The sequence below is a fragment of the Arctopsyche grandis genome, chromosome 9, assembly GCF_051622035.1.
Source record: "Arctopsyche grandis isolate Sample6627 chromosome 9, ASM5162203v2, whole genome shotgun sequence".
In the NCBI taxonomy this organism is placed as follows: domain Eukaryota; kingdom Metazoa; phylum Arthropoda; class Insecta; order Trichoptera; family Hydropsychidae; genus Arctopsyche; species Arctopsyche grandis.
Window position 1 is genome coordinate 1,253,044 of NC_135363.1, and position 25,317 is coordinate 1,278,360.

The window sequence follows — 25,317 nt, forward strand, 5'->3', positions numbered from 1 at the left end:
AGTAGTAGTAATAATAAATGCAATTTCCTAAAGAATAACCTAATATTTATCAAAAATACTATCACTCTGGCTGCGTAATCCTAAATAAAAATTAGATCCGTTCTTGCTTTTCTATTATGCACAGAACCTAAAGTACTTAAAAACTTATCCAGAAATGTAATTCGATACGGCCGTTATATACATACAAGTATATTTGCATACCCAAAAAATTACATTCTACATTATCCGTACGACAAGACGAATAAGGGAACATCTCTATTCTTGGTGGCATCTCATTTTAAATTGCTCACATCCTCCCCCTAAATTTTATAAGTGTTACAAAGTGAAAATATACATATACATATATAATCAGAACATACATATATTAACGATTAGAATTATTTAGAATTCATAAATAATTTCACTATTGTTTACGTTGGAATTGTTGGTAAGATCAAAGTTTGTACCTAATTACTTTTAATTAATATGTATGTATATATTATAAATTAAATACTTTTTATAATATTTATAATTCATATATAATATAAAAATTACAGACTTCAAAAATATGAAATATAAACAACAACTTATCAATTATTCTATGATACATGTATGTATATATGTATTAGCATACATTTTTGTACATTATTGATGTGATGCAATACAAAATTGCACGAAAATATCTACTTCACTAGTAATTTCTAATCCATTATTTAATATACATATATATATATATACTATATATTAATGCATATGTCAAAAGTAGACGTGAATTCTTATATAACGGAGATATCAAATTTGCTCAAGATGACGCGCAGATAAATATAAAATAAAAATATCTTTATACCAATTATTCACTACAGACCACACTATATATGCAGTGCCAGCCTTACACCCGATGGGGCGCCCTCGGGCAATTTTTTCTAAACACCCTTAGAAAGAACTTTCGCCTTTGGCGCTCTAATTTAAAATTTTTAATGACTTTTGGCGCTCTAATTTTAAATTTTAAAGCGTCTTCGGCGCATCGTTCGGCGCCCAAACTTATTTGGCGCCCTCGGGCGCCGCCGACCCCCCCCCCCCCTAAAACTGACACTGAATCCATGTAAAACAAAAAAAAACACATCTCAACAGCCACGAAACGTAATGAACGACACATACTAAGGCTAAGATATGTTTTCACAATGCAAAATTCCATTTCAAATTCTCAAAACTCCACAACAAATTGTGCTATTTAACTGTATACATGCAACGGAACAAATATGATTTATTATTAACGTATAGTATTTTACCTATGAAAATATTCGCCAAATTAACACCATGCATTGAATGTATATTTAACATCACAAAGTATATTATACATATAAGAATATATATATAAAACGTATTTGCTATTTGATTTCTACCTCAATATACATATAACAGCTATTTTTTTTTTTTATATTTTAATTATACATAAATAAATACGTGGCAGTGACTCTTGGTACAAATATAATATTAATATTTACCGCGGAAAAGACAAAAAACATATATATATATTATTCCCATATGTGATTCAGTTATACAAAAATGGCCCCAACAAGAATATTATAATATATATATACAGGATTAACTAATTGACAGTTTTACTTCGGATGATTTTGAAAAAAATAAAAATAAAATATCCTTACATATATCAAAACATTTTCTTTTTTTTTTACACATAAATGTTCTTAAATCAATTGACTCAGGGAATTGATCACAGTTTTTAAAACTTATACCGTTCTCTATTTCAGTATATGTTAGTCACGTCAAATTCAACTTATACAACTATTTTTTTTTTTATTAGTATTGCAACCGTTTTGATTTACAATTAAATACACATAAATACGCATAAATTAAAATAAATATTTTAAAAAATCAACAGTATTTCCGATCATGGTAGAATCATTATCACCTGCGATCAATTTCCAACTGAACATCAAAGATACAACAACATACCTTTTATACATTAAATTTATACCTATATATACAAAAAAAAATCGTTTAAATCTTTCAATAATAAACTCAAACGGGTCCGAAATTTATTTCCGGCCAAATCTATTCCATTTATCAAAAGTTTATTACTACTATATAATAATAGTTACACGACTTAACTCACTCTAAAATATCATAATAGGTGTGTGTATAAAAGTGTAAAAACTAAAATTGACAAAAATAAAATAACCTGTGACTAAATAATTTTCCTCGGGCACTTAAATAAGCAAAATTTCATCGATTTAAAATTAATTTACATTCGTTTTATCTCTCGAATTTATCGTCAATTTCAAATCGTGAAACTTTTCGAAAATTGTACTATAAACTTAATCCGCATATAAAAGCGCGGAAAATATCGTATTTTGTTGAACAGCTCAAGATACGACATTAACTTCAGAAGTTAATCTACGTTTCTCTCGAGTCAACAAAAAAAAAATGCATTCATAAGCGTATCAAAATAATACAGAATCGGACACTACATATTAACATATAACACGTCATCTGCATTCGTAAAATATATATTATACTTAACGTATCTTAACATAGTCTAACATTGAAATCAATGTATATCCAATCATTGAACATTTGAAGTATATTTAAACATACAAATTTCATTATGTTCCGATACACTTCAAATGAATTCAATCAAAAAACCTAATTTTTTATTAGAAACGAAAGACCAACGGTCAATCTTCTACCAGCTAAAGTACCAGATACATAACTCGTCTTAAATTAACACTGGGATTTAGCTATGTGCACTGTCTGCGAAGTTCGCCACCAAACAAAAGATCGGTCAAACAATTCTTCAGAACATCATAGATGTTCGTAAAGCACGAATTCAATATATTCAAAATAGTTAAGCGAACACTTCAAGAATCCGCGAAGAACGGTTTGAGCGATCTCGAATTGACGAGAGACACTGCATAAAGTTAAATACAATATATGTACATAGTTGAAATTCGAAAAGTCACTATACATCAATTTAAATAAATAAGTAATCCATTAACGTACATTCTTAATATTACTTTTGTGATCACTTAATTACACAGCCTATATATTGTATACTTTAAAATTCTTAAAATTGCAAAATAAAATTATACACATGTATGTATATTTCAAGTGATTATTCAGCATCGAAAACAATTTCACGGTGGAAATCGCCAGGAATGAAAAAGAATTTACCAAAGGTCAAAGTATTTTGTAGAAAAATATTCAATCAGGTTACTCAGCTCTTACTCACAAAAATTAACGCACTTATTAACACCAAAATGCTTCGGTATGTAAATTCTAATAAAAAAAAATATATAATACAATATTATACGATATGACAAAAATCGAATCGTACTTAGTAATTTGTCGTTTATCACTGGTTCAATTATAATAATCAACTCAATTTATTAAACCAAAATAATTCACATTTCGCGTTTAAGATAAATTTCTCAAACACAGAAAAATCTTTATCGGAAAGTACAGTTTTAGGTTCTATACACACTTTGAGGGACTTCTTTACACTATGCCTTACGTGTTATCTAATTATTGCTCGTCAATTATTTGTAATTAATCATGTAAAACAATATTACATAAAAATTCAATGCCGAAATAATTGCAACGCCCTAAACATATTTTTTGAGATCAAACTAAATGACAACCATTGTTCCAAAGTAGTGTAAGAGTAAAAAAAAAAGCATTTTTACAATTATTCATCAATCGAACTCTCCACTAGTTACTTTATGAACAAACAACAAATTGGTTTCTATAATTAAATCACCTTAGTTCAATATTTAACCATAATTAAATAGTAAAATACTCCAAAATTACATTCACAAACAAAAATTTTATTAGAATCGATTATAAGCGTCCGCGGAAAGAAAATCAAAATTTCCTATTCATTTTGCATTTGTACATAGCGATGGCAATTAATTAAAATTAATTTCCCTACGACTTCAAACAGCACTACCATTTCAATTCGAGTAACTACATATTTTACAATTAATCAGACGGTTACAATTTAAACTATTTTAAAAATAATGAAACACGAAATGTTCAAATTGAATAAAATTACGCTATTCTATTCACAAGAGGTGCCTTTCTCCGACTCACATGTGGCGTTGCGCTCACAGTATGATAAATAAAATTAGTTTTTGGTCTTTTCGCAGGATTCTCTGGAAAAAACAAAAACATTAAATTAGTAAACATCAATTTACAACATCAATCTGCTTAAGCATATGCATCTTTAAAATACCTGTATGAAACTGTGAAGATGCCAATGCAAATTCCAACATCAAAGGTTTACTTTCTTCCACTTCTACATCATCGTACGTATTTTCCATAACCTGCGTAAAAAAAAATTATTATTCAACATGGCATATTATCAATTTTATATTAATTTACATAACATTTAAATTCCGCATAAAATTATTACAATATATACCTCCACATCGCTAGTCTCATCATCATAATGATGTACGAGCGTGGGCGAACCAGCCGGGGAAGATGACACTAAGTACGCTTCGTCGACGTCTAATTCCTCTTCTTCAGATCCATAGTCTTCACCGTTATTCTCACTGCAAAACTTCATCTCCCCTCGCTCTAAAGCTTCCAAACTATCAGGCCTGACCATCGCCTTTCGAATAGCTTGAGGATCTTTACGAGACCATTTTTGTACTTCTTCGTCCATTTTAACGACTTTCGTCGGGTTCATCGCCCAAAGACAACCTAAAACGACAATAGAATACAAAGTTAATTACAATCCAATAAGCAGAAGTGAATACATCGAATCGCATCAAAATTCAATCAACAGTACCTTTTCTTTGACTGCCGTTTGTAGCGGGTTTTTCAATCTTTTCAAAACACTTATTTAAACTAAGATTATGTCTGACTGAATTCTTCCAACCGTTCGGCGCCGTTTTAAAGTACGGAAAGTGTTGACTGTAACAAGAGATTACTCAAATAAACAACATTGCCAATTAGGAACACAAACTGTCGCACACAAAGTATTTGCAAAATATTTACCACATAAAATTATAAATTTCAGCAACTGGAAGACTGCCGGTGCGTGAATTTTTCAAAGCCATCGCAATTAAACATGAATACGAATACGCAGGTTTGGGAAAATCAGCACAATGTTGAGGTTTATTATTAACAGCGATATATTTAGCTGTTCCGGTATCACTAAACGAAGTAAAAGTTGTGGTAGGCTTAATTATCTGTCTATTATTATTTAACGTGCCATTGTCTATCAAAATGGTGGCTGAATTTTTATTAGCGCTGGAGAGCAGCGTTCTCGACTGCGGATGCCCCACGATGTGAATATTCCCCGATATAATAGTCTGCGTGCCGTTCGGCGACGCTTTTATAATCTGAGCATTCGTCAAATTGTGATTGGAACTTAAAATCGAACAATTTTTAGTGTTTATTTTTAATAACTCCGGCTTTGACGTGTTTATTTTCAAATTTGGATATGAAATGATATTCGTCGGGATGTTGACGTGCACCTCCTCGAGCTCTTCTTCGATCTCCTCTTTGATATCGTTAATCAGGGTGTTCTTCTTGGCAAAGATCAGTTTAGAGTCGCGGACGAACTCGGCACCGACAGAACTGTCGCTGTCCTCGTCGTCGTCCTCCATCTTCATCTTCATGATTTTCATATACTCTCTATTATCCAAAAGAGATTCGTTTTTGTACTCTACCGGACTAGGCGTCGACGACCTGCTCGAGTCGCAACTCTCCGACGAATTCAACATGTGATTCGAGTCTTGATCGTCGCTATTCTTATACGGAGATTCGGAGAACATTGAGGGCATCACGGAATTGGGATTGACCATCACGGCGTTGGCCTCGGACCCGTACAGATCCAGATTATGCACAAAGTTTGAAGAGTTGTGAGAGTTGGAATTGAGACCGGTAATCCACGTAGTGGCATTATCCATCTCTATGTCTAATAACGGCGGCAAATCAGAAAAACTTACACCTAGAGCATCCTAAAAAAGAAAAAAAAAAAATATATATATATACATTTGATTAAGAACAATATACTCATATATGTAAATTGTGTTTATATAATATTTACCGAAAAATCAGAAGCACTGCCTAAATCGGTGGCTACCTCGGATTTGATGTCTATATCGAGCATGTCTTGAAGCGAATCAGTCATATAGAGGTCCATCATGCTACATTCGTATAAATACTGGAAAGAAAAAAACAAACAGATAAAGAACAAAGTTGATATTTATATCATTCTTAATGGACGAACAAGTATGGGTACAATTCGATCGAGTTTTTGTAAACATTCCGCAAGGATAAATGTTTTGATGCAGGTCATGAGAAGTGTATCCTAGGACACACAAGAACGAGCCAGAGTGTACAATGGAACAAACACACACATCATGGACCAGAACCAGTTTTGGCCGAGAGTTTCACGAGAAAAACCAGGCAAAAGCCCGCGAGAAGAGCGCGCGCAAAACTTATAACTTTTCACTTCAGATGTACATACTACATGATATTATTCCATTGAGAGAAGGAAAAAAAGAGCCGACAGCGATAAATTACAATATTAACTAGCAATAACACACACGAGAGTCAGATAAATATGAACGAATTTAATGGGAGAACGTAGGTTGCGTGGGCGACACACCGCAAAAGCAGCTGTTGAATGAAACAAGGTTGCGCAATAATGCGATTAAGAACCGACGAAACTTCTTTGTTCGCAACCAACTACTTTCATTTAATGATGCACGTACCTCCACTGACTACTCCACACCTCCTCGGTTAATATACAACGAATAAACGAAGTTTTCGCGTCAAAAAGCCACGGTACGTGTTGTCGAAGAAATGAGGCGAATTCAAAAATCGAAACCCAATACGTAATCGAAATGGCGGGAAAAGTGAAAACCGCAACCTACACGAGATTAGAGTATGAAACTCACCGAACAAAGTAAAATTATGTATATAATTACGCGTAACATTATGTGTAAAAGTTTTCGAGGCAATCGTTCATTAAAAATGTACAAAGGTTTATATAATATACACATAAATAAGAACATTTTACGAGCTTTGCAGGAAAAATAATGATCACAATGTTTGACATCACATACATCATGTATTCAAGGAAATGAAGCATATGTATATACAGATTTACCTCCACATGAAATGCAACACAATACTCAAAATAAGCAAAAAGTTTTTTTTAACTAGTCTTAGATCATCATCATCATCATCATCATCTACGGCCATTCACTGCTGGATGAAGGCCTCTCCAACAAGCTTCCTCTCGTCTCTGTTTTGCTTAACTCTCATCCATCTCACCCCACACATTTTCCTAATTTCGTCTACCTATCTTCCTTTTACCCTTTTGCATTCTCTTGGGTACCATTCTAGCACTTATTTTGTCCATTCTTCTAGCCACATGGCCCGCCCATTGCCATTTAGATTTCTTCAATCTCTCCCAATTTATCCACCACCCTTGTCATACTTCTCTTCCACTTATTCCGTTTCCTGTCTCCCCTCGTTATGCCAAGCATACAACTTTTCATACTTATTTGAGTGCATTGGACTTTGTGTAGCAACTTGGCGTTCAATGTCCAAGTTTAGGCTTACATATTTACCTATAAATCTTAAAATTACAAACTAAAAAACGTACAAGCATTATTGCATACACGAAGGCCTACCCCCACCCACAAAAAAAATGCGCGCGCAGATATCTTGTACTGGTCGCTGTTTTTTGCATACCTTAGCCAAAAAGAGGGGGGGGGGGTGAGCCTTCGTAAATGAAACGACTCTTTGTGTAAACAAGAGAATTCAACTCCTTTAAGTATTTAGTAAACTCAATCACAAAAGCTTGAGCTTTTGTAATGCTGTGCGTACGAAAATACACAGCACAACGATCATAATCCTGCAAAACGGCATCTCTATTCTCTCCGTGATAACATTTTTCAACCAGACGTCTCATATGGATCTCAAAACAATACGTCCATTACAAATATGATAAGTCTCGCTTTCATCGTCGTTCTTTTACATCCCACAATATAAAAAAAAATCCAGGTGTTACCTTACACACGTACGTGCGTACATACACGGGCAAATCTTGAGGTCATCGAAATAACACAGAATTACACCCTCGACACACACAGGTATTCTACGACAGTTACAGGTGTAAAAATAGCTTTTATCGCCGAATACACTGAAAAGTACAATGGTACTGTTATTGCTTCCGGAATCGACTTTCCGCAAATACACACATGCATACGAAGGGAAAGTGGGAACGGTTGATACGAACATAAACAAAGCGCAACTCGAGCATCGAATGCAACCAGTATATGCGAAAAGCGACCAACGAACAAAGGAACATCTGCTACGAAAACGAGGAGACCTTGTATATGCCTATACCAGCGACTACCAACCTTTTTCAACCCGTTACCAAAAATTCTACCCCTCATATTAGAGTTTTTTTCATTACTTAGTAAACCCCGGTATAAAACTTAAAACTGCACCTGTGAAAACCGTCGTATATTCATACCGCCAATCTAAAATGCTATTACTTTTCATTCCAAATCATTATTCAGGCGACATGGCATATTGGAAACCATCCCATGCAACGTTTGGCAAGAGTGGTGAAAATATTCAATGATGATTAACCCTTTGAATGCTGACCAACGCCGATCAGCGTTCTGCTGACAAGTCCATGGGCCTGCAAAACGCCGATGGGCGTTGTATTTAGAGCATGTACAAAGTAAACAAGAAAACATACCTGCTAAGCCTTGAAAGGTAGCATTAAAAAAAAGCATTGAACATGAGTCGTGTAAATACGTTTCATTCATTTGTCAACGTTTATAACGCCTCTTTTACATCGGTTTTAATAACCATAGCAGAATTACCCGATGGAAATCGCCATATGATGAGTATTTTACATTGTGGCTTGGAATTTAGATTGTGACCATTACATTTTAACAACAATGAAGAAGATGGAACTAGTTTTGAAAAAATACATTCAATAATAGACTCATTTTGTTTATTTGATATTATTGCAAGATATATTAGAAAATCTAAACACACCTTTACAAAACTCGAAATCCTCGGCGGTAGTTATCTAGGGTTTGTTTGAATTAGCTACACTTTTTATACCGGCTTTCTATTGGATTTCTAAATAATTCTAGTTGAATTTTCCGCACTCAAAGGGTTAATACGTTTTCGAGTAATCTAAACCACTTCATCGCCATAAGTGCACTCCTTCATATTTAAGGCAATGACTCGAAATTAATTTTGGTTTCTTCACAGTGAAAATCTTCATCTAAAAATATCCTGCAATACTAATGAAAAAGTCAATATTTTCAATATTGTGTCAAGGATCGGCGCTAAACACACATAATAAAACAATCGAATCTGTTTCTACAAACGCACGGCGATTAAGTGGTTAATGTAAGCCGCGCTGAACTGGTCGAGCGGTTGTGGAGCAACGCCCGTGGTTGATTTTATCAATTATACGTGTCAGAGGCACGGATGTTTTATACGTTTTACAAGTCACGGATGTTTTAAAAACCCATCTACGCATAATAACGATCGATCAGAAGACAGGTGCAGTTGGAAATATATAAAAAAGCACACGTATACGTATGCATGCACATATTTCAGGACACCGAACTAAAACGTAAACAGAGAGAGAGAGAGAGTGTGTGTGCATCCGTTGCAGTATGCAGCACGCTGCTTTCGTTTTATGCAAGCCAACTGTCTCGACGGAAGTCAGTTCGCGCTCGACCGCCTTCGAAGAACTTGCAGAATTTTCAAGCGAATATGCAATTCGAAGTGAGCGTTTTATTATAAGCATCGTCGTAAGTTTGAAACGAAATAAGCAGTCGGTCGGAGCGAACGATGGGGTGGGGGGGTTTGGTTTTTGAAGAGGGGTGGCCGTTTTTTGGCAGATGAACCCCGAACGAGGGGAGCGAACCCTCCAATAAACGGACGGGGTTGAACGCAGTATACTCGTACATTAAATGGGTATTGCGCTCGAAACGAATCGACTTTTATCTCGTACGTGAATTATATTATATATATATATATATTATTTCACTGCCGACAAAAAAACACACACAGACGTAATAAATACACCTGCTCTTGCTGGTAGAATTATAATTTTAAAATTTTGCCCCCAAGGTTATTTTTAATAACAGTAACCGATACTCGGACTAATCCAAATTGAAATTTAGATCAACGCTTTGAATGGATGCAATAATAAATACACGTTGTATAGGTTTCCTCTAATTAAACTACTGCTAAATTTCAAAACACTCAAAAATAAATGGCGGCAAACGCAAATTCATTTTTTTTTTCAATTAAAAATAAGTTTTTATTACTATACAAAATCATCATTTTCATCCTCACATATTAAATACTATCGAGTAATTTTGCAAGATAAACGCGAAGAATCCCAAAACAATTTTACGAAAATAGGGGTAGCCTTTATTGTATTATTTATCTCAGCTAATATATTGCATTCTCGGTATTATAACTAGAGGTAGGATAGTCGCAGTGCTATCCATTGTTCGGCAAACCTTTAACAATGCATTTACAACCTTTGAACAATACACGGCCCCCTCAGGCTCCGGTGACAAATTATAACTTTATCTACGTACATAGTAACTAAAGGGCGGATAGAGAGCGTGCTTTTTCCAGGAATCACGGCGTTTTGGGTCTATTCACAAAGCTAGAGTGCAAAAAAAAAAAGGTTCGGCGAACCTTTAACAAAGGTTCATCATAAAAATGAACAATGCACAACGAACAATAAACAAAGAACGGCACGCTTCCGGTCCTACCTCTAGTAGTAACAATAGATGAAGTTTTGTGATTATGCGAAAATTCAAACTCGAGATGTTGACTGATTCGAACTCAGAATCGATCACTGATCATATTTTCATGATCTAGAATAAAAAAATGTGTGTCTGTGTATTTTGGGGATTTTTTGAACACCGTTATTCTTATCGGTACTATGCAATTTTTTTAAGTTGACCGGAAATGGTACCTCCCCTTATAGGTGTCCTCTTTTTTTTTAGTGTTTGAATTCAATTATCTCTCAAACCGTTAACTGAATCAGACTCAAACATTTTTATGTGTAATAGAAATTATAAATTTAATGCTCGAATATTTTTATCTCAACCGGAAGTAGTACTTTAAATCTAGAGAATCGAGGCTTTTTATGTTTTTCTCAGAACCCTTTTTTTGTTCATCATCTCCATGATTTTAGTGTAATAAGTAACATTTATATACTATATTATAGGTTGTAAATCAAATAAATTAAAATAAAAATGAATGAATTTAGAGACTAGATTAACAGTGTTATTTGCAAATACGAAGTACAAAATAGGGCAAAAATTATAAAAATATACTTTTTTTTGTGTATTCTTCAAGCCGCTGACATTTGGTCCCTTGCTTTATGGCGCAGCACAATAAATTGCTGCGTAATGCTTTTCCAGACATACAATAAAATACTTAGAAAACCAATATCTGGTTATATTTTTTTTAAGTTTAAGTTTATGGCATTACATTATTAGGGTTTGTCCCTAATGTGAGTTATCTCGAGATGTTCAATATATAGTAAAGACATAACTTTAAATTTAACAATTTTCAGTGGATACTAAATAAGAAAATATATAACGTCAAAATGTGTTTCACCCCCAACTCCTTTTGGGGCTGATATCATCCAATTCATCCTCCATATAAACTACCGCACCATTGGTTCGGCAACCAACAAAATAATATAAATGAACACATTCAATATACGAAGCCATCGTAGACTCGATACATTAATCTACTTACTACCCGGCAAAATTCAATTTTAAACTAAAGAATTAAATAACGTTAAGGTATTATCAAGATTTTTATAAGAAAAAAAATAGCGCTCGTCGACCACTGATCACCCTATCTCGCTTTCGCGCCAAAAAGCCCTCGACGTATGAACAAGCCGTATACAACAACCAATAAGGTCTCGCGACCCATCGACCAATGCGCGTTGAGAATACCCGCTGGGTATAAACATTAGACGGTTTTGGTCCGAGCTACATTCGGAGCTGGCAGGCCGACGGATCAAGAACAGTAAACTACCTATACTACTACAGCTGCGCCTTTCACTCCAATTTCGGAAACGCCTCTACACGTCCACTCCAAATATAAATCACGAGGTTTACGCAAAACTGAAAGAATCGAACCACGAAGCTTACCAATGATGCAAATATCCATAATTTCAACCATCCAGCCAATTTATCACGCTACAATATTATACAATCACTCTAGTGAAAGACTTCACTATACAGCGCCACCGCAATTACATATACGTAATACATATTCACATCAATTAAATGATCAATCCATGACTCATCCCGCTGCGTTCAGCTCAGAGATGCGTCCCAAAAATCCCAAAAATACTATCTTCACCGAGTACAAGACGGACACGCCCCTCTCTTGCACACACAAAGAGAATACCGTTTCGTCCCCGGCAAAATATTGATAGTGTGTACGTACATACACACGAAGATAATAAAATTATCATATCTACATTGCCATTGACACGAATTAACATAAATATTCGAAACACGAAAAATTTATTCGCATTATCGAAAAGTTTATTCGCATTATCGACGCACAGTAATTAAATTTACATATGTAAATATGTATTGAACATCATTATTATACGTGTGTAAAAATTAAGTCTCAAAGTAATCATAATCGGCGCGGTTCCCTGTCGAGTGTGCAGGGCGGGGCCGAGGGGCAGGAGAGGAGGGGCGCAAGGGTGGCGGCGCGTATCGATCTGAGGGCGTCTGCCTCACCCCCAGAAAACCCCGTGAGTCCCCCATTTAACCCCCCTAAAACTCAGCCACTACAATGAGAGGAGTACAGTCGCCGCAAAACAACACATACTACACTACGTATTAAAAGTGCCTACTGATGGAGATTTATCGCAGTCTGTAGTGAGGTATCTGGCTACGAAATACGTCGTAGCTCGAGACCCTACATACAACAGACGAATGTATCGATTTTGCTTCTGGGAATCTCGTGTGGAAAAAAACTGAAACAAAATATTACCGGAAAATCTTTACTAAGTTTGGCCCACTGAATTCGAATATGACAATGATTTCTGTTTGCTTTTTATTAGATATTTGGTTCATTGCCATAAGCGCACCGGTGCGCTATTTCGTATGTAAGGCTGGAAATTAATTTTGGTTTCTTCACAGCGACATCTAATAATATGCTGTGATATTAAATGAATGAAATTGAAAAAAAAATAGTTTGTGATATAATCATGAAGTAGTGTCAAGGCTTGGCAACCAAACACATATAATAAAATAATCGAATCGGTTTCTACAAACACGTGGCGATTAAGTGGTTAATTCAAAATCAAGTAATGCTGGGCCAAAAATGAGTATTCGCATCAATATTCAATGTTTTATCTATCGATTGTGATTTTTTTATTGATTTGGGACACTTTGAATTTTAAGTCGTATCACGTATCATTTAAAAAAAAACCACCCATTGAAATTTCAACGGGCAAAAAACTAATAGAAAATTAAAGCTAAAAAGACGTTTTATAAACTAAATCTATAAAAAATCGACCCGAAAAATAAGTTTATTGGGAGACATAACATTTGCGATTTAATTAACCTTTTGTACGCCAGCGACTCACCCGTGAGTCGCACACTGACTAGCTTCCACGCCAGCGAGTCACGTGGATGTCGCTACCAAAACGTACAATATTTACCATTCAAAAATTATTGTACAAGCACTATACATGGAAGAACCCAATTCCAAAAACGATGTTTTAAATTTTTAATGATTCTATATACAACTAATTTAAAAATTGCTGGCGCACAGATAAATATATCAATATATAGCGAGTGGCAGCTAACTGGTTAACTCTTTGAATGCCGACCAACGCCGACCGGCGTTTTTCCAACAAGTCCATGGGCCTGAAATACTCCGATAGGCGTGTTTGAGGGTTGAATTTTAATGTACAAAGTAAATTTTGTTGAATTTTGATGTGCAAATAAGTGCACAAAGTAAATAAGAATACTACCCGCTAAGCTTTCCCAGGTAGCATTGAAAAAAATGCATTGAACATGGGTCGTGTAATCCTTTAAGACTGGTTTACACCGGAATTTCTGAATTTATAACCATAGCAAAATTTTAGATTGTGAGCATTACATTTTAACAAAAATGAAGAAGATGGAACTAGTTTTGGAAAAATACATTAATTAATAGACTTCTTTTGTTTATTTTATATTGTTGCAAGATATATTAGAGAGTCTAAACACACCTACGAAATCCTCGGCGGTAGTTATCTAGGGTTTTTTTGGATCAGCTAAAATTTTTATACCTATCTTTTGGCTTTCTATTTTGGCGAATTATTTCTAAATAATTCTAGTTGGAAATTTTCAGCGTAGAGGGCTCTCAACAGAAAAGACGTCAGAACTCAACGGGTTAAGGACCCGACATCATACCTACATATATAAAAGTATAAGGAATTGTAATGATCAGAGATCAATACAAGCTACTACATCAGTCAAAATTTCGACATTTAATTTTCTCACGCTCACAATAATTAATGACATACATACATACGAAGATCGTTTAAAAAAAAGTACTATTAAAATAACATTTTAAGTCCATAAATAAAAGACAATTACCATTAAGAACAGGATCACTCGACCGACTTTATTACATCGATGACATATCTGCTGACTCTTCAAAATCTCAACGAACAGCCCGAGACAAATACGACAATTAAATTCAACCTCCACGCCAAGACAACGAAATTCGAAAACGAAGCTTTCTCCCCCGACATCAGAAAGAATCACACAAGCCGACTCAAAGACAAGCAAGGCCACACGTGAAATTTTTAAAACGTGAAATCGCGAATATTTAAACAACAACAAAAAAAGACGACTCGAATAGTAGTAGTGCGTGTACGTACAAACATAAAGCCCAAAAAAGGTCGTCCTTACGATCTTGTCCTCCTTGAGACGGTCGAACGAAATGGACCAAAACCACACATGTACACATATATACTACATACATTTTGATAAAGAGCGCGCGTAAAAGTTTATTTTAGTCGGCGGGATGTATGGGAAGACGTTTCGGTTTAATTGGCGGCAAAAGTTCAACGCCGACTCGTGCTAATGCTGGTAGTAGTCATAGTCATAGTCATAGTACTAGTAGTAGTAGAAGTAGTAGTAGTATTAGTAGTGTAAGCACTAGGATACTAGTCGTGTGTGTGCGAGTGTGTATGGTGAGCGCCATATAAATGAATAATATTCTCATGCGGCAATGGCATTGAACGAGACAGTCTAATGGCGGCAAGTTCACGGGCAACTCAAAACGTGCTCAACAAATATGGAATTCTACACACTAGATTACTACATCTCTACTAAACTTTTACTAAAAATCATGGTTTTTTTTTATATAAAATGTACGTACTCGTATGTGTGTGATTATCTTCACGCGGATCAATATGAGCTTGATTACAGTTTATGGTGGTCCATATACTTTATATGACCCAATATACACAGTGCTTAGATATACATCATATGTCCTTTGAAAATGTATGCATTTGACAAAACGACAGAATGTGTGTATTAGCATGTCTAATCAAAAGGTGATTTCATTCCCAATGCGATAGCTTTAGCCTATTTTTTTGTTCTGTATTTAAATTCTTGTAAAAGTCCTCGGATCCATCACCTACTCAGTGTTATTAAAATAAATAAAAACAAATATTGACTTTTGTTAAGAAAAAAATATTCATTTAAAATCAAACAAGGAATTTATCAACGATTATATACTAAATATTTTTATTAAAATTTCTGCTATAAAGGTACATTCATACTAGCACAGCACGTAGCAGACAGTGCGACATGTATTAAGAAAAGTAAAGTAAACCAGCAGCGTTGAATGGTTAGCATATTATGCTTTCGAGCAGAGTGGTCACAGGTTCGAGTCCCACTGCTGGCAAGACCTTGGTTTGTGACTGCAGGTCGATAGTTTCTCGTCAGTTTGCCAATTTTTCTGATTTTAATTGAAACGATTCCTGTAAAAACTAGCAGCTCCTCTCCTATATCTCTTGCTAATCTCAAGTTATTCAGCGTGCACCAATTCGATTTTAAAATGCTGAAAAAAATTCTCCATAGACGTCACTGTGGATGTTTGTATGAATTTGTATTGTATAAAATGCTTACGTATTTTGATTGTATTGTATCTGCATAAGTGCAATCGCTTCGCTTTGAAGTGTCTGTAAAGGCGAGTGTTCATGTTCTATTAAATAAAATTTCTTGATAAATTTTGTATGCACACATTCATGTCTAACGTGGTGTAGAACGTAATAGTAGCCGACAAAATCTATTCATACTATACAGCAGTACATGTCACCGTAAAGTATCAGAACGTGTCGGAACCGAGAGGTGCGGGATAGTATGAATAGAAACTGTCTTTTACGTGAGTTGCTGTGCTATATAGACCTTAACTCTGCTGAATAAATAGATCACATTTTTCTTCAACATGACTCCCATATGAAGATTTGGGCCGGAAACCCTTATATACTTTGATATTGTGTATTTCCACAAAAAAAACTCAATTCTTAATTTTATACAATGATAAAATTAAAGTTAAAATGTGGCTTTTGAACATAATAATTGCTGCTTATATATAAAAATGTGAAGCTATTTTTTCAATTATGTAAGATCGATACAAAACAGAAAAATTGTATACATGTTTCTCGTATTCCAAAATTAGACATAAAGAAAATCGTTAAAACTTATCCAATAAGTCAAAACTTTTCTGCAACTAAAGTCCCAACATATGTACACACACTTTCTTTCATATTCCGAGTCATTACCCCTGAGCAGATTAAATAAACAATATCACATTCGCATTTTTCTCGCAAAGGTAAATATTATCACTCGACAATCTTCACACCTGACTAATTGGACACACAACCGTGAACTTGACTTCGAAATCAGTAAGCACATACTTACACACACTCATACATAACAAACAAATATCAAACACAATTGGATATCAAAGCGAGAACAATATATGTACATCATACACGTAACAAAGAACTCGATTTCTTCCTGTCAAGAATACTGAAGGTGAAGTCTCACGAGCACCACCACCACCATTGTCGTCGAGAGTGCAACCACGTGGAAACTCGACTGCGGGAAAAATTGTACGTTTGTCTTGAATAATAATGGTGATCTGGAGCGAGCCGACTACTCCTCGACTGGACGCTCGGTGCATCCAACAGTTCACGTCGAAATCGGTCATACTTTCCCTTTAATATGACCACATAGTCCAGTGGCGGCTCGTCTATATAGGCTGCGGGGCTACAGCCCTCCCTGTATAGTACATATGCTCTTTTTGCCGTCTATATGGGCTGCAGACTCCCAGTATAGTACACATATATGCATACAATTTTTGTCTGCATTTGATCACCAGTACTACAGCCCCCTCCTATGAATTCTCACGATCCGCCACTGCCACATACGAATTGAGTGCTGAAGTCTTTTCTATTGAAAACCCGCCACGTTGAAAATTTCGCCAACATTTCCAACTGTAATTATTTAGAAATCCAATAGAAAGCAGGTATAAAAATTGTAGCTAATCCAAACAAACCCTAGATAACTACCGCCGAGGATTTCGAGTTTTGTAAAGGTGTGTTTAGACTATCTAATATATCTTGCAACAATATAAAATAAACAAAAGAAGTCTATTGATGAATGCATTTTTCCACAACTAGTTCCATTTTCTTCATTGTTGTTAAAACGTAATGCTCACAATCTAAAATACTCAGCAGTTAAGGATTTCCATCGGGAAATTCTGCTATGGTTACAAATTCAGAAATTCCGGTGTAAACCAGTCTTTATAGACGTTGACACGGATTACACGACTCATGTTCAATGCATTTTTTTTAAATGCTACCTAGAAAGGCTTAGCGGGTAGTATTCTTGTTTACTTTGCACATGCTCAAAATACAACGCCTATCGTTGTTTTTCAGTACCATAGACTTGTTGGCAAAACGCCGATCGGCATTCAAACGGATAACCAGACGACAACAGATAGATGCGAGCCATTTTTGAGGAGTCAACCGACTTTCCCAGGTACTGCTCCATACTTCAAAGCCGAAATAATATCAAAGCGTCACACTTGTTATTCCAGACCCACTGTAGGACTGGATAGTGTCTGCGAGTGTGCAAGATAAATGGACATGACAAGTGGGCATTCATACGAAGCGAAAAAAATGGTTAGACACCAAAAATTCACACGCTAGCAAGGAATACCTACAATGTAGATAGATATGTAGGTTGCAACCGTTTCGAGGAGGGGAGAGAAATAAAAAAAAAACGCATCGCGGTCCGGAAACGGTTGAGAGCGCTTCTAAACCGCTTGCATTCACATTATGCAACTTTCGACAGTGTTAAAAGTTCACAGGTTGAACGTTTTCATCAGCTGTCTACCTGACGCGATTTCTGTCCCCGAGTGCACTTCTCTCACCTTCGAGTGCAACTTTGGCGATGAAAACGGCAGAAGGATCGGTGACCGGGGGGGCCACAGGTGAGGTGGTCTTTTAGAGTTTATCGGCCCGGCCAAAAATCTCAGATTAGATCATTACACTACTACTACTATTTCGGCGTGAGACCGTCGGCACTCTGTGCAATGGTCAATGCACTGCCATTAAATTTTGACAAAAAAAATCATATAAATAAAGTTGTCAAAATTTCGTCTCTGAAGGCAATCGAGAGCATACACGTACAAAGAATTTTTAGGGTTGGTTTATTGTTGTTTTTTTTTTTACTATTGGGGAAGGTGTATCATCGCATCGGAGAACAATATGGAAGGTAAGAAGAATACAGGTTCTCGGGAAGAATTCTGTTTACCTGTGTATAAACCGCTCAGGTATTGTGAAGAAACCCTCCAAGGCGAGATCACAGATCCTCAACACGCGTAAAATGTAAATGTAAATATAAATATACACATACCAAAACGTAGTATATATTTATTATGTAATGATAATTCGAGGTCGTCAATGTGTCCGTGAACATGCACAAGTTCCGAAATGTTCACCAACCGTACAATACTAACGTATTGTTAAGTTTTGCGTGCAAAACGAGTGCAAAAGGGGAACAGTTTGTGGTTGTGTTTATGTTGGGATCTTTTGCTGTGCAAAAATGGATCCAAACAATATTTTGACAGTTCAACGATTACGGTATTACGTACAAAATTCAACACTTGCTTTCACATGGTACACAAAATAAATACATATTGTTAGAAACCCCTATTTTTGGGAGCAATTTTAACACTATCGTGTTTCATTATAACGAATAGAATGTTCATTTTTAGTTATATTTTTTATTTTCAAGATAAAGATCGATTTAAAAACATCGCACGTGTTTGTATTACAATTCATAATATACTCAATGTGCAGTGACATACGTAGTAGCTAGTATAAAAAAAATAATGCAGAATATTCTGATGGAAATGTAAGTAATTCACGTGCATCAGCAAACAAGAACATGAATCAGCTAGTGGGTGAGTAGAGCGGGGATTTTTAGACCCATTTCTTTATAGTAAATTCAAATTGTATTCAGCATTCGTACAATTCGAAATATTTACATTTTGATACGCACCACTTCGATCTATGAGTGTATTTACATCCAACAGGTATTACATCTGCTAACACTCACAGACGTTGGATGTGAATGCGTCCAATGTAGTAAATAATAATTTTATCCACGTAATTTTAACGTCCGCAGACAAGAACGGCTCTTTTACAATCGAACTTATAAGCAAACTGACACAAAAATAAAATCGGATTTAAATTTAACCAAAAAGTATTTGTTTGAGGAACATTAGAATCAAAAACAAAATTTGTTTTTGACACACATACCGACAGTCGAAGCATTTTTTGATACACCTGCTGTCCGGATACTGTATTATTGTAATACTCAATATCAAAATAAAATATTGTTTATTAAAAGAATTATTTCTTCCGGTTTACAGGTTAGTCGAAATTTTATCAACTTTGAGATAGTACATACTCGTACATAACATTTTCAACTTTCAGTTACATCAAAATTCTTCTTTGTTTATTGACATTATATTGATGCAAGGATAACTAACACACACATTTAAGTCAACACACGTTGCTAGCAACTGAAATGTCCCAAGTTCGAGCTAGTTGCTATTCAAATTCCGACATTAATAACTAAGGTTGCCAGTTTTTTTTTAAGTCAAACCGGGACCCCTCGAAAAAATCAACAATATTAGACCACTTAGTTTTTTCCTCTTCCCGAGATTTTGGCTCGCTTGGGCTGCCATACATGTAGCTACTATTTAATTTACATTACTTATAACTACCCATTTTTCTACAGCTATTTTTCCATTCCAATTTGGAGATTGTAATTCACTTTTTAATATATTTCTAAATCAACAAATATGTATCATTTTTATAATATTTTTCGTATATAAATATTCAACTATTTTTTCAATATCTAGACATTCTGTTATTTTTTCCGAGCTCATCCAGGAAAACACAGAATATTCTTTTAATGGCATTTGTTTCAAATAATCTGTCAATGTTTCATAAAACTTTGCTACTTCTTAATCAATAAATCCATCAATTTGTCCCTTTGAAATTGCTTAAAAAGTATGCATAATAGAAAATATTAAAAACTGGAAAACGAGTGACAATCCCGATTAATCGGGACGCCTGGCAACCCTATCAATAACGTTCGAATCGATCGGTCTTTTCCCATTTATCTCATTTAATTGTTGAAACGCTTTCTCACAGCTATCCTCTATCAACATTACTGTCCGATTGAATATACAATTATATAAAAAAAAAAAAAAACTCCCATATATACAATTTTGGCGATAAGTGTCGATTTGGGAGCAACCTGTCATAGTATGTACTATGGTAAAAATAAAACAATAAAAAACAAGTCGAAAAAGTATCGCCATAGTATGATTTCCCGCTCAAACTCGGCACAGTACTAGACGAACGCGCACACACACACATGCATAAATGTGGCGTATGTATCATCGATCGCAGAGTCGAGACACTGTGCACAGTTGCGCAAGCGACAGATGTGCATCTTATCATACATTTTTATAAGGACGATGAAAAAAAGTATAGATAAAAATAAAATAAATACTTTAGATATATAATAAAAATAATAATATAAATTTAATAATAATCGACAGAGTGAGCGAGCGAGCGAGTGAGAGTGTGTGTGTGGTGTGGGGCTGGTCGACCGTGGGGGCCGACAGAGTTCATTGACGGGGCGAAGAGAGGGGTAGAGGGGCGAGACGAGTGAGAGAGTGCGTCTCGCTCTAGCGCGCTACCGCTGTCTCGCTCTGGCGCGTTGTCCTTGAGCAGGAGAGCCGAGCGAGCACCACTACCACACCACCACACCACTCCACACACACACACACACACCCAACTCCACACCACACGATTCAATGTCGCGGGTTCTCAAACGCGGGGGGCGCACAATTCCACACCATTCACTCACTACTCTATCGCGCGCGTAAAACAACCACCATTGATCAGATGACACGCGCAACAACAAAAAACAAACACACACACATACTCACACTTGGAGAGCGATCATGGGCAGTGCCAAAATTAGTTTGACGCTTTTAAAGTAACGAGCAAATAAGTGCACGTTTACAATGTATAATTAAATTTAAAAAAAAAACATCGAAAAATCAATTACAAATGTAATATTTACATTTGATTAAGAATTGTAAATAGTTTTTTGAGCTATTTTCCTAGTATGCTTTAACATTAGAATAATATAATACTATGATTACTTACAAAATTAAATTAAAATTGTAAAATAGAGAATGATCGGTGAATCGCAGTCGACTATTTTTTTTTTGTATCGTAGCAACGGCCTGTTTATTGTAATTTTTTCTTGCCGCCCCATAATGATGTCGAAGCATTTCTATCAAAATATCATCCGCAGCGAAGAAAATACCAACCCTAACAACCAAATCTTTAATGAATAGGGCCAACCCTAACTTAACCTAACCTAACCTGACCCTTAAATAAATAGGTGTTGGCTGCTAAGATATGTTTTTTTTTGTTTCATCAATATTTTCACAAAAAAAAACATCTTAGCAGGCAACACCTGTTTATTTAAGGGTCAGGTTAGGTTAAGTTAGGGTAAGCCCTATTTATTTAAGATGAGGTTGTTAGGGTCGGTATTATTCATGCTCACTGTCCCACGCGAGAACTGAGACCGCATATTAACATAAAAACGTGAAGGTAGACAGCATACTAAAGTGGCACCAAACGATCAGTAGACATCAGTAGCTATGAAAATAGATATAAGACGTATTGTGAACATAATTTAGTGAATGATCATTTAAAAATCAAAAAAATACACATTCGATGCATTCATTCGGTTGCGGGGGGGGGGGGGTACGTGCAGTTGCAGTAAAAAAAAAAGAAAATAAACAATTTTATCGTATTGGCATGATATGTAGATAGGCGTCGTATGGGGGAAGTACGTTTCAATAATCGATAACGTCAATTCGAAATGCAACTCGACGGCGAAATAAAGTGTGTCGAGTTCGTTGTCCCAATGACGTGCGTTACTATTATATTGTACAGTATATATACACCTATAATAATACATCGGCAAACACGCGTAATAAATACGTCTGCTGTCCAACCTGTGACGTTTGTTTTGTTATGAAAGCAGGCTTTCGGCACGTTTTGGAGGGAAATGCGCGCACGTGACTCGCACATCACTCTTTACATGACATTAGCATTATTATTGTTATTATTAGTATATATACAAACGAACGAGAAAACGTACCGAACCACTTTCCGACACAAACGTCAAACATTTTGAACGCATTTACTTTGAATACGTAATCTTAAACTCAAATTAACTTTTAAACGATTTTAAAAATAATAATCGTGTGGAAAAATTATATAATTTTCAAATTTGGAAATTTTCATATGAGATTATTTGTATAAATTGAATTATATGTAATTTAAACAAAAAAAATAGATCAGTCACAACCAATTTTATAAGGAAATAACAAATATGGTGATAAATAATATGATGAATTGATCTTTAAAATTATACGATATTCATATATTGTAACACGGAATTAAAAGAAAAAATGTTTTTTTGAAAAAATACAATTTTTTAAAATATAATTTTAAACTTTTTGATTAAATGGTTATTTAAACTTAACTGACCCCACTTTTTTACTAGTTACTATCGAGTTTAAAAAATGTTCTTTATTAAATTTCTGTTATTTAGAGAATGAGCGAAATTTATCGGTAATTTTTATTTTAATCAATTTTGGAAAATACAGTAGTACATGTACCAAGTTGTATGAACTGATATTACTGATATTTAGTTTTTAAAAATGATTGCTGAAAAATAATCGTTGGTTAAATTTTTAAAAATAAACATCAAACTTTATGTATATTCTAATGTAAACTGAGTATGTAGAGTTTAAACAAAAAAATTTAATTTGTAGAAATAAAATATATGGTACAATGGTTGATACGCAAAATTGAAAGAAAAAAATTCCTAATTGTAGTACAATAAAAAAATATTATGTTGAATATAATTTGAAATCGACAAAATAAAGTACATTTTATATCAACCGAAACGAACGTTTAAAAATGTCTAATTACAGTTAATCAAAGTAGTGATATAAATCTATACGTGTGCGTATTCTATTAACAGAATTTAGTATGAAATTTTTACAAGTGTAAATTAAAAAAAATGCACTCTATATAGATATCAAATTAATTTTAAATAACGAATCATCGAGAAAAAAAAAGCATTTTAGCACTAATTTTTTCACATCAATTACGAACAAAATAAACATTTTCTAAACGCAAATTAAGTCATACATACAATTTAAAAAAATAATAAAAAGAAAAATTGACATTAAAGTTTACAAAAAAAAAAAAATGAACGAAAACAAAACAGTTTGAGCACCACCGCCGATAATCTACGCTAGGCAGTCAGTATGCGCGGGAAGATTCTCGCCGCTCGGAATGGAACAAAAACTCACCGTTTTATTATGTACCTTTACGACCACAAAAGCATACACATTTTTAAAACGAAAAATTAACGCAAATAAAAAAAAAATAATTTACACATTTTTATACGAGACCTTATAAAAAAAAAAAACCACCATACAAAAAAAAAACAATTACACGTACAAGATGGAAAAAACAAATGAAAAAAATAAATAAAAAAAACAAATGAAGATAAACGAAATGTCAAGCTGAGTCGTCGGAACGACACACACACACACACACACACTCATACAGATAAATATTACACATACATACACGGCACGTCCGAATCGACGTAAATAAAATACATACACAGTGATGACAGTTGGAGTCGTGGTGTTTTTCCAGGGTATGGGGTGGAGGGTCGAGGGTCGGGGGAGGCCGAGGTGCAGGCAGCGCCGGCCGGGGTGCTGCGGCCAAGACTGACAGGTGGTCCGCGAACGCAGCCGGCGCGCATTTGAAACGAGCGCTCTGATTGGCGGAGAGCGGTCACGTGGCACCCGGCGACCACCCCATTGGTCGGCGCCGCGCTCCACGAACCCTCCATCTTACCTCGTCGCCAAAAGACCAACGACCAACGAACAACGACACTCCAACCACCCTCTGCACGAGCGTCGCAAACGACGTAAGTGCCTCGCAAAAACGGGCGGATACCGTTGCACAATGACATTTGGGCCGGCGCGGGAAAACGCGCTTGACGTAAAAAATGCCGGGAAAAAAAATGGCCGCCGTTTGTTTACACCGGGGCCTGGCAGCGTTTGCAAATCCAACTAACCGGACGGGTCTCAATTCGCTGCGTCGTCGCAATGGAGTGTTCCGTCTGACGAGGAATCGCTCGTCACAATTGGCGGGAAACGAATGACGACGATCAGCGGTCAGCGATCAGCGGTCGACGATCGGCGCGCTTGACAGCGAGAGCGGAGTGCGGAGTGCGCGGCGAACCGGCGCGAGTGCCACCGACGACGAGTGTCAGCGCTGCGGACGATCTCCGCTGGCGCCACTGTCGCCACTGTCGCTCGCTCGCCCCACACTTTGCCGCGTTGCCATCTTGCCGAAGCGCGCCAAGTCGAATTATCTACAAAACAAATTATGCATTATTCCATTCCAGCCTCCGATCCCGCTCATTCCCATCCGACAATTCGTTTCAGATTTATTGACGACCGTTCTAAACTAAAACGGGCCGAATACGCCACCTTTCAAAGGCGGCACGTGTATCTGTTGTTGAGTCTCGTGCG

The 25,317-nt window shown here is 35.7% G+C and overlaps 1 protein-coding gene across 1 annotated transcript; it reads right to left on the reverse strand.

The window, feature by feature from the left end:
- Positions 1-1,423: 1,423 nt before the first annotated feature.
- jumu (Forkhead box protein N4 jumeau) lies at positions 1,424-25,157 on the reverse strand. Its single transcript, XM_077439075.1, has 7 exons — positions 24,858-25,157; positions 6,062-6,178; positions 5,005-5,972; positions 4,796-4,920; positions 4,424-4,707; positions 4,235-4,325; positions 1,424-4,154 (listed from the first exon to the last, which is right to left on the reverse strand). The coding sequence occupies exons 2-7, from the start codon at positions 6,158-6,160 to the stop codon at positions 4,051-4,053; spliced, it is 1,671 nt and encodes a 556-aa protein (XP_077295201.1). The 5' UTR covers positions 6,161-6,178; positions 24,858-25,157; the 3' UTR covers positions 1,424-4,050.
- Positions 25,158-25,317: the final 160 nt, after the last annotated feature.

Excerpts from the sequence above, each read along its gene's own strand:
- jumu (XM_077439075.1), bottom strand. The coding sequence starts at position 6,160 with ATGATGGACCTCTATATGACTGATTCGCTTCAAGACATGCTCGATATA. Across the intron at positions 5,973-6,061 it reads GCAGTGCTTCTGATTTTTCG|GATGCTCTAGGTGTAAGTTT; the intron begins GTAAATATTATA and ends TTTCTTTTTTAG. Across the intron at positions 4,921-5,004 it reads GAAATTTATAATTTTATGTG|TCAACACTTTCCGTACTTTA; the intron begins GTAAATATTTTG and ends CTCTTGTTACAG.